The sequence below is a fragment of the Nannochloropsis gaditana genome, assembly GCF_000240725.1.
Source record: "Nannochloropsis gaditana CCMP526 unplaced genomic scaffold scaffold461, whole genome shotgun sequence".
Classification (NCBI taxonomy): domain Eukaryota; class Eustigmatophyceae; order Eustigmatales; family Monodopsidaceae; genus Microchloropsis; species Microchloropsis gaditana.
In genome coordinates this window covers 12,851-22,198 of record NW_005803492.1, presented here as the reverse complement: position 1 = coordinate 22,198, position 9,348 = coordinate 12,851, and the positions used below count along the sequence as shown (strand labels likewise).

The 9,348-nt window shown below is 57.6% G+C and overlaps 3 protein-coding genes across 3 annotated transcripts in view; all 3 read left to right on the top strand.

Moving 5' to 3' along the window:
* Positions 1 to 786: 786 nt before the first annotated feature.
* NGA_0169700 (uncharacterized protein) lies at positions 787 to 1,846 on the top strand (the record flags this gene model as incomplete). Its single annotated transcript, XM_005854571.1, has 4 exons — positions 787 to 959; positions 1,214 to 1,395; positions 1,520 to 1,715; positions 1,832 to 1,846. The coding sequence occupies exons 1-4, from the start codon at positions 843 to 845 to the stop codon at positions 1,844 to 1,846; spliced, it is 510 nt and encodes a 169-aa protein (XP_005854633.1). The 5' UTR covers positions 787 to 842.
* A 1,685-nt stretch (positions 1,847 to 3,531) lies between these two features.
* MAP2K1 (mitogen-activated protein kinase kinase 1) lies at positions 3,532 to 5,634 on the top strand (the record flags this gene model as incomplete). Its single annotated transcript, XM_005854570.1, has 2 exons — positions 3,532 to 3,850; positions 3,956 to 5,634. The coding sequence occupies 2 exons, from the start codon at positions 3,532 to 3,534 to the stop codon at positions 5,632 to 5,634; spliced, it is 1,998 nt and encodes a 665-aa protein (XP_005854632.1).
* Positions 5,635 to 8,661: 3,027 nt separating this feature from the next.
* Positions 8,662 to 9,348, top strand: part of NGA_0169500 (uncharacterized protein) — a gene marked incomplete at its 3' end in the record, with an annotated part of 873 nt that continues 186 nt past the window's right edge. The window contains exons 1-2 of the mRNA XM_005854569.1: positions 8,662 to 8,773; positions 8,854 to 9,339. Of these exons, the coding sequence (XP_005854631.1) occupies positions 8,711 to 8,773; positions 8,854 to 9,339 (549 nt within the window). The 5' untranslated portion in view covers positions 8,662 to 8,710. The remainder of the gene's footprint in view (positions 8,774 to 8,853; positions 9,340 to 9,348) is intronic.

The following is a 9,348-nucleotide window of genomic DNA, read 5'->3' as shown; positions in this document are numbered from 1 at the left end:
ACACAAATGCCACATGGCAGATGATGCGGAACGGCAGTGTGAAAAGTAGCCCACAGAAGGTCGCGGCTCATAGGACCTTTAGCGGACTGGCTACCCAGGCTACTACCAACATGCCACAGGCGTCGAACCCACGCATATATTTCAACCGGTCTTGTGCATTGTCTGCGCCCTAGAACAGTCGTGGCTAAATGTGCGACGGGCGGGCAAGACAGACTCTCTGGCCTGGAAAACTCTGGACGATGATGCTAACGGATAGGCCTTTGGGAGCTCTCGAAACCGCAGGGAAAGCAATGCATCCTCCCGCGCGTTCAGACCCCAGCCCTCAAATCATGCCCTGTATGCTCATGAAGGAAGAATGTGAGTGCCGAGAAACGCCTGTACCGTGTATTTGAGGCGGAAAGAATAAGTGGATGTTTCGCCTCTGTGTAGAATCAAAATCAGGGACGGAAGCACGGCGCTCGCCCGGGGAGGGTATTCCGAGTCCGCGATCGTGCGTCTGCGAAAACTGAGCCTGGCCTGGACAGCGCTCTACTTGGCTGCATAGAGGGCTTGGCTGAGGAATGGAAACAGGAGAAGCGTTCAAAATGCGTGTGTGTCGTGGTTTTGCGGAGGCGAATACCTGTCTCCTTGGCCAAGTCTGAAGTGCTCTCCACCTCCCTCTCTTGGAACATGACTTCTGATACGACTATTCCCCCTCACATCTCCATGCCACATCAAGGACTGCGCAACTTGTGAGGCCCTTCACATACTGTATACATAAGAGAGCGAGTGGCGTCCTTCGTGGAAGCGGGAGGAGATTTGCGAGCGGGTGTACGCCTATTACTGAGACAAGCACCGCGAGGATGGAAAGCCTCACCCGGATTGTTACAAATACCCTCAGAAACCCAGGAGGAGTCACGAAACTGTGGTCTTTTTCTTTGGCCGATCCCTCTCAAGGAAGACGGGAACGACCACATAAGGTAAGCGGGTTGAAAGGAAGGAATGCTGGTGTTGGAGGACGAGCAAGCAGTAGGGAGAAAACCATATTGTCGCTTCACCTGTGCCGACGCGCGCAAGGAAGAGGTGCATCGCCACACGAATCAACGCGCGGCCCTGAGAAACGGAATACGAGTTCAATTGACATTATCTTAGGCCACGAGAAGCTTCCTTTGCTTGTTAAAGGACGTCGCTCCTACTCCCTCATCTTCCCATCCCTTCCCTTCCCCTCCCCTAGCTCGTCCTCCGCCACAACAAACTCTCGGGGACGCGCTTCGTGGTCTTGGACGGCATTGAGGTGCCCGGCACCCGGGGCACGACTTCCCTATTGAACGCAGTGGAGATATTGTTCAAGGTCGATGACGCTACCGCCACCGTGAGCATTACCCCAGACCTGGGTGCGGGCGGGTTTATATATAGGTAAGGAGCAGGGGCTTGAAGATACGAAACAAATGTCGGACCAGCCACTGACCTTCCTCCCTACCATCCACCCTTCCTCCCTCCCTCCCTCCCTCCCTCCCTCCTTCCCCCCCCTTCCCCACAGCTGTCGCGTGGGAGCTCGACTCTTGACCGAGCAGGCGGATGTATTGGAGGTCTCCGACATGGGTAGCAGTCTCCCGCACATGGAGGACGTGGGCGGTGCCGCCAATGGGAGCGGTAACGGTCACGAGGCAGGGCGGGTGCCTGTGCGCGTGATGGTCCCGGAGTTCCGGACGCAATCCAGCGAAGGGAAGCTCATTGTGCATTACAAGGTGGTTTGCACCCTTCGAGGGGCGGGGCGGGCGGGCGGGAAGGAGGGAGGGAGGGAGGGAGGGGAGGAGGGAGGGAAGGAGGGAGAGGTGGTGGTGTTCCGCAGGTACCGGGACTTTGATAAGCTGGATCGACTCGTGCGCTCCGCCTTCGCGGGCTCCCACCTGTTGAGCAGCCTTCCCTCCCTCCCCATCAAGGTCCTGAACCCCTTTGCCGATCAGTCCGACCCGCTCTTTATCGAACATCGCCGTCAGGAGTTGGAGGTCTACCTCCAGCGGTTGATACGTATGCCCAAGGCCTCCCATAACCCAGATTTGCTCCGATTTTTCTCGTTGCATCCGGTGACAGGACAGCCGTTAGATCCAGGCGACTTGAACTTGCATGTGGAGCTGCGATTCTGACGGTGGAGGGGATGGAAGGGTCCGAGGAACGGGCGTAGGAGGGGGCGGAGGGAGGGAGGGAGGGAAGGAGGGAGGGAGGGAAGGAGGGAGGATCGTGGTGTACAGAGAGAGAGGGGGGCGCGTGGGTCTGTCGCTGGAGGCTTTGTGTGGTCCTGCTCGCTTCCCGGGATCGTCTCCTGTTTCCCGCCCAGTGGGCGGCCATGGGAACAATCCCGGGGGCGTGAGAGTCATGAAGACTGTGTTGATACGTGTACATTGATCGAGTCGGGGCGGTTTTGATAGTAAACACGGAATGCATTGACGTAATGTAAGGGCCCCGCCCACGTGAAGGCGCGTGACGCTCTACTTGACTTGCGTTGGGTGATTATTTTACGCTATACATCGTCGTGCTTCTCATCTGTGTCGCACGTTTGCGTCCTCCAGATCGCCTTCGCCGCGACGGCCAAATCCATGACACAGTCCAACGCCTTTACAAAGTCTTTCTGTGCTTCTCGGACCTCTGGGGACGGAAGTGCACCGGCTAATATCACGAGGAGATCTTCCATCCTCGTTGGTGGGGGGTCCACACCGCCCACATCGCTCGGGTGCGACCCACACTTCGCGAAGACAAGCCGTTCTCCATGCACACGTCGTGCAGCCCCGATATCCTCTCGAATGAAACTACTTTCCAATACGCCACCTGAAGTGGGACGCATTCTAGCCCGGGACACAAGGAGGAAGGCTCGCTTCAAGTAGACTCTGAGCTTTTCTTGGGCCTCAAGATAATCCCCAGACGCGTCATAAGCGGCCAGAACCCTCTCAGGAGAAAGCGTTGCGGTGTGTGCAGGGTCAAGAGCGCCATCTCCCCCCATGATGCACAGAATTAGATAAGATTTTATCCTAGCTTGGGGCCTACCGTCCTCTCCCACGCACAAGTAGCTTTGGTCCTGCTCTCTCTAGGCCCTAGAGATCTGACAGTGGAATCAGTGGCAGAAGATTTCTGATGAGGAGATCTAGGAAGGTCATGAAACAAAGGAGGAGGATTAGATGCACATTGCGCCAATACTGAGCATTGGGAGTTTCTGTAGGACGACTGGCAGCTCCTCTTAGTAGCTGGCTCCGATCCCGTCACGATCGGCATTGCCCCTTGTCCGATGCCTGATGTATCGACTCACACGCACTGCACTGGAGTCATCACCTTTACACCAGTCAAGCCTGTTCGAGCCCCTCTCACTCGAACACTGGAGATGCGTGTTTCAGAGGGAGGTATAGGCACGTCAGGGTATCGCCGAGCGCCGCCACGAAGACCGCGAGCAGAACAAGCGAAAGCTTCTGCCATATCAGCTCGAGCACATGGCCCGCCTCACCTCCATTTCGACGCCTCTGTCTCCCTCAGGAAAGTTGCCGGGGCCATTGAAAGCACGGCATGGCGCAGGAATACGGGCTGCAAGAGCCACGTTCACCCAGCATGGAACAATGCTTTGCCGAGAAGCTCCGACTCACAGTTGAGGTCGACCCAACCCCCCCCCCTTTGACCATCGGCTCAGAGAGCGCCTTCAGTCCCCTTCAATTGGAAATCCCGACGGATCATGGCAACAGCACCAGCAGTGGAGATTGTGTAAGCGATGACACCAGCAGTGTCGGTGACGGACGGGTGTGCGAGGATTGGTCCTCGGCCGCCTCCTCTTCGTCCTTGCGGCCCCATAGTGGACGGAAAAAAGGTGCCAAGGATGCGAAGACGCTTTGTATATCCAAAAGTGGATCGATACACATTGGAGGCTTCGAAATACGAAAATCAGGCCTCTTCCAGAAAAATACGCCGAATGACCTATACGCTAACCAATCTTCAGTGACCTCAACCCCTCCGAAGTCGTCCGGAGGACGGGAGAAACGCACTGGTGGCACCCCTCTCTCGCTCACCCTCGACGAGGGATCGGTCGCTACAAACGACATGGCTTCGTGTCCTTCCAGCGGCGGCAGCCTAGGTGCGCACGGCTGTGCCGACGAAACCCCCGGGCAGGGCCTACACGACTGCCTGGTCCCCTTGGGAGTGTTAGGCCGTGGCGCGGGTGGGAGCGTCTGGCAAGGCATTCACGTCCCCAGCCTGCGCCTGGTGGCCGTCAAGACCATCCCCGTCTTTGAAGAAGGGAGGCGGCTTCAGATGGTGCAGGAGCTCCGGTCCTTGTACTGGAATCTCGCGCCTTTCCTGCCTCCCTCCTCCTCCCTGGCGCCCTCTCATTCCCCCCCCCGCACCACCCCGGCCTCCCCTCCCCCGTTTCCCTCCGCGGCAGACGGCCCGGGACCGATCGGTGGGACGGGCGGGCGTGGAGGACAAGGGCTTGTCGGCGAACCATCCGGACAGGTCCTGATTGGCACAGGAGCACACCGCGGAAGTCCCGTGGGGGGTATGGACGCAGGCGCTTCCCGAGGGGGAGGAGGTTGCCCCCAGCTTGTCTCCTTCTACGACGCCTACGCGAATCCGCGGGAAGGCACCGTGAGCATAGTCCAAGAATTCATGGACGCAGGCTCGCTCCAAGACGTGGTCGACGCCGGGGGCTGTGCGGACGAGGCCGTCCTGGCCCACATGGCCCGCGAAGTCTTGCTAGGCCTGGCGTACCTGCACGCACGCCGGCAAATCCACCGGGACATTAAACCCGCCAACCTCCTCCTGAATCACCGGGGCGAGGTAAAAATCAGCGATTTTGGGCTGGTCCGGCACTTCGATGCCAGTATCTCCCGGGCGGATACTTTTGTCGGGACCTTCACTTACATGTCGCCGGAGCGAATTTGTGGTGGGGAGTACGGGTATTCCGCGGATATTTGGGGGGTGGGTCTGACGCTCGTGACGTGTGCTCTTGGACAATTGCCTTACGAAGACGCAGGAGGCTACTGGGAGCTTGTCTCCGCGCTCAAGGAAAGGGAACCACCGTCCCTCCCGCGCTCGGAATTTTCCTCGGAGTTTCGGGATTTCGTTCGGCAATGTTTGAACAAAGAGCCGAGCAAACGGCCTACGGCCCGTTACCTGTTGGACCGTCATCCCTTCTTGCGACAAACAAGAAGGGCCGTGGGCCAGAAGTCACCGACCGTGTCAGCTGCTGCTCCCGAGATTGGGGATACCAAGCACGTTGAGAGAAAAGGACTCGGGAGAGTGGAATGGGAGGAAGAGGAGGCGGGGGAGGATGTGGGAGCTGGATCGACGAGCGCGCGGAGGGAACTGTCGGACATCCTGGAAGCGGTTAAATCCTATTATCGGCGCCTGTGGCAAGACATGGGCCTCCATGGCAGCAGCAACACCCACAGCAGCAACAGTCAGGGCGGCGATGACCCGGACGTAAAGAAAGGGGGAGCACTCATGTTGCCCAACGCGCAAATGGAGGCATTGAAGGGGCTGGCAGGACAACTGGGTCTTCCCTTAAGGGTGGTTCGCGCCGCTTTTCGGCAGATGTTGCATGAGATGATCAAGGAGCAGTGCATGGAGGCCGGGGCGGAGGAAGGGGAGGAAGACGGGCAGGCATGGGGGCGGGAGTAGGCGGACGAGAGAGAACGGGCGTCCGAAGGCGTGTGGGAGACGAGGTCATTGCACATTTGTATAAAGGTATCCCCAAAATGCGTCTTTACAAAAATTGAACGCGCGCTGTGTGCCGAAGTGGCCAGGCGGAAATGTAAATGGGCCGCCAAACCCCGCCCGTACACATGGCGAAAGAAAATTTTGACAACACGTACAGAAGGACGGGTAAAGATCCCGGCTCCCGTTTTTATTGAAGAGGGTGCGCCGCCGGTGCAGGGCCTACAAGGGGACAGCGAGGGTGGACGTCGACCCCAAGCCGAGGCCCGTGCTGTCTGGCCCGTGTCCCCTTATGACGAGTAGGCGCCCGTCTGCCGTTCATAACCCCGTCCGTCGTGGTCATTTCTTTTTTTTCCCAGTCTCAATCAATCAATCAACCTTGCTGATTGTCCTCGACATAGCGCTGTGTTCACGTTTTCAAAAAGCCCGTCAGGATGTGTGCCCGTCCTCCAACTTCTTCCACCCCTCTGTCTTTTCGAAGGCTTCATGTGTCCATTACGTCGCTGCCTTTTGATAGCGTACTGATTTCGACCGCTATTTCACATACGAACACGCATGCTCACTCAGGCATTCTTGGCCCGTTGCACACCACATCCAACTCTCCTTTCCACTCCCCAGCCGCTTTTTACATCTCTACTTTCCATATTATTTTCTCCTATCCCCGGACGTCCGAACAGCGAAAAAAAAATGCCGAGGCACCTTCGGTCACTTCTCCCAATGTAACCCCGTGGCCCATGCAAGCCAAAGGGTCGGTCCACCTCACGTCCCTCCACCCAAGGCAGGGAGGCTGACACCCGCCTCCTCGTCCGTTTCTATGCCCATCATATCGATGATGTCGATCACCCGTTTCCCCGCCCCGTCGGCCACGCACTCCACGGCCTCCATCGCCTGTCGCTTGCGCGCGGCCCAGATCTTCCTGAAGGATCCCGCCTCCTCTTCCAAGCGCTTCATTTGGAGCTTATCCATGGGCGCCCTGCCTTCTCGCTTCCCTTCTTTCAGCCGGAGTTCCTCCAGCGTCTTCTCGCGCGCCGCATTTTCTGCCGTTAATGTCGTCAAGGCCGTCTCCAAGGCAGTATCGTCCAGACCCTGGTTCAACCTCCGGACCTCGCCCTCCAGGCTCCCTTTCCTCCCCGTCCACTGGCTTTTCTCTTCCTGCAAGGCCTTCCACCGGCTTTCCAACGCGGCCGTTTCGCGGGCAAGTTCTGTCGGGTCGAGGGCTGGGGGCGGGGCCACGTATATCTTGGATTTCCCGAATTCTTTCCGGGTGATGGCGCCACTGTCAGCGAGTTGATCCAGCACGGTCTGCACGGTGCCCTGAACAAAAAGAAGAGAACCGGGAGGGTTCCAGGGAGGGAAAGACAGCGTTGCAGCATTGCAGTCAGCCACAGGGTCGGTCGATGTCCTCATCCAAGTCTTCCACACTCCCTCGTTTCCTCCCTCCCTCCCTCACGCGCACCCTACCTTGCCGATGGTCTTGTGCAGGTTGTCAAAAACATTCTGAGCCCTGTGTGCAAAAGAAATGCAAAGAAGAGGGCAGTCGCACGTTCAGTGGTCAAGGAGGGAGGAGAGCAGGTGGGGTCAAAACCAGAAGCGAGCAAGGAGGGGAAAGACACAGGAAAGTCCACCCACCCGTAAGGCCGCGCGGCGTTAATCATGTACTCAAGGATGACACTTTTGGCATCCCCCGCCCGGGCTTTCGGCTTCTCGATGGCTGCAGTGAGCTTATCAGCGTTGGGACATGGGAGGGGGGGGGAGGAAGCAGCCCTGCTAGTTCCCGGTGTCAATTTGGTGTCACGCGCCTCGGAGGGGGTATGGGAGGAGGAAGAGGCAGGGTCCGGACCCTCTTTCGTACTTTCAGCCGCGATGGTCGGAGAGTTTTCGGCTTCAATCGTCCCGTCTTCGACTTCCATATCACTCGCACCGCGTTTGCTGCTGTTGCCAGTTTTCTTCTTTGCCATGCCCTTGGCAGGGTAGTCAGGCTTTTGATTCGACGACGTTGCTTTGGCTGCCTTACTGGAGAAATTCAGGGCAGGGGAAGCCGGACTGGAAGACGCCTGTCTTTTTTTTTCTTTGTCCCCGGCGCCGGGGGCAGGTCCGGGACGCTTTTGAGTGGGCGCTTTGAGGGCTTTCGAGCCAGATGCCGGATGAGAGACCTGGCTACCGGAGGAATGGGAAGCATCATCCAAATTTTCGTCCTCCTCTTCGTCTTCCTCTTCGTCTTCCTCTTCCTCCTCCTCTTCCTCTTCGTCTTCCTCTTCCTCCTCGCTCGACGACTGCGTTTCCTCCTCGCTGCTTGCCTCAGAGTCGCTTTCCGAGTCCATTTCTATCTTCTTCTTCTTTCCGAGAGGCGCTTTGGACGGCATAATTTATCTGTGTTAACGTTGAGCAATGTGAAGATGGCCGTGAAATTATTCTGCAAGAATCAGCCGGTAGATTCATGTTCACTCTGGAATATATGTCGTCTCACGAGAGCATGGGGTTTAATGCGATGTGGAAGGTGAGCTCACGCCCTCCCCATCTCGTGTGTTTGGTGGAGTTTGGATAAAAGTCTTCCGAAGGGCATAGAGACATGTGGACGGTGGCAAAGTGGCATGAGGGAGTGACACTCATCATTGTCCCTCTTTTGTTGTGTAAAAAATGCTGAGCTTGTTTGAGGGTGAGCTCTCGTCAGACAAGTCGCTAGTCCAAGATGGGCGAGCGGGTTTGAAAGCATGACAAAGGAGGGAAAACCCAGAGGCCTTCTGTGCACGCTCTCCCTCACAGATCAGTAGGCTATAAAGGAAATAAGGAGAACGAAAATGTAAAAAAGGTGGATTCGTTGCTGAAGGCGAGGTTTAAAGGGCCCTAGGAGGAGGTGGAGGCTGGCCGTGCGTGGACTAAGACAAGGCTGGAGGCACCCTCATGCCTGCTGGACCAGTCACCACAAACCAGCAACGCGTTATCCATGCAATCATCCAGCGCTTGAAATGGCCTTCTTCGTTTCTATGATGCACAGGGGCTCCGCAGAAGTACTTCGACGTTCCGAGTGCCATTTTCCGCCATGGAGGGCTTCGCAAAGCTTCAGGCTACGGTGCAGGCGACGATAGAGACCCATTGTCCGGAGGTGCGTACCACTCGTTGCCTCACCGTTCTCTGGCAAATGTGCGAAGACATCCGTAGCTTTAACAACCTCTGGCCCAACAGGTCGCACGTTGGGACAAAGACATGTCTGGGGAGGGGCAAGACGAGGGCTCACGAGGCGTGTTGCCCACGTTGCGTGGCGCAGAGGAGGCGCTTCAGTCAGCGCATGTCCGCTATTCCCGGGTCTCGCACCTGGTCGACGTGCAAAATCGGTACCGGCAAGACTGTGGGAAACTGAGCGAGCGGGTCAAAGCCTTGTACGAGCAAGCCGCGGAGGAAGATGCGAACGGGACGGACTTAAAGCGGCAAGAAATGCACGCACGGTCGATGGCCGTGTTTGAGAAGGTCAAAGCCTTGACAGACCGCGTGCGCCGCGCCCAAGAGGCGTACCGGCGCCTGGGCATCGACGTGAGGGGTGGGGGAGGAGGGGAGGATGAAGGATTGGGAAAGGGAGTCGAGGGAGAGAGTTTAAGCCACCTCCGGCAGGAGGTACGGGACCTGGGGGAGCGCCTCCGGCAAATCCGGTACGTCGCCGGGGAGGAAGGCCTAGTGAATGGG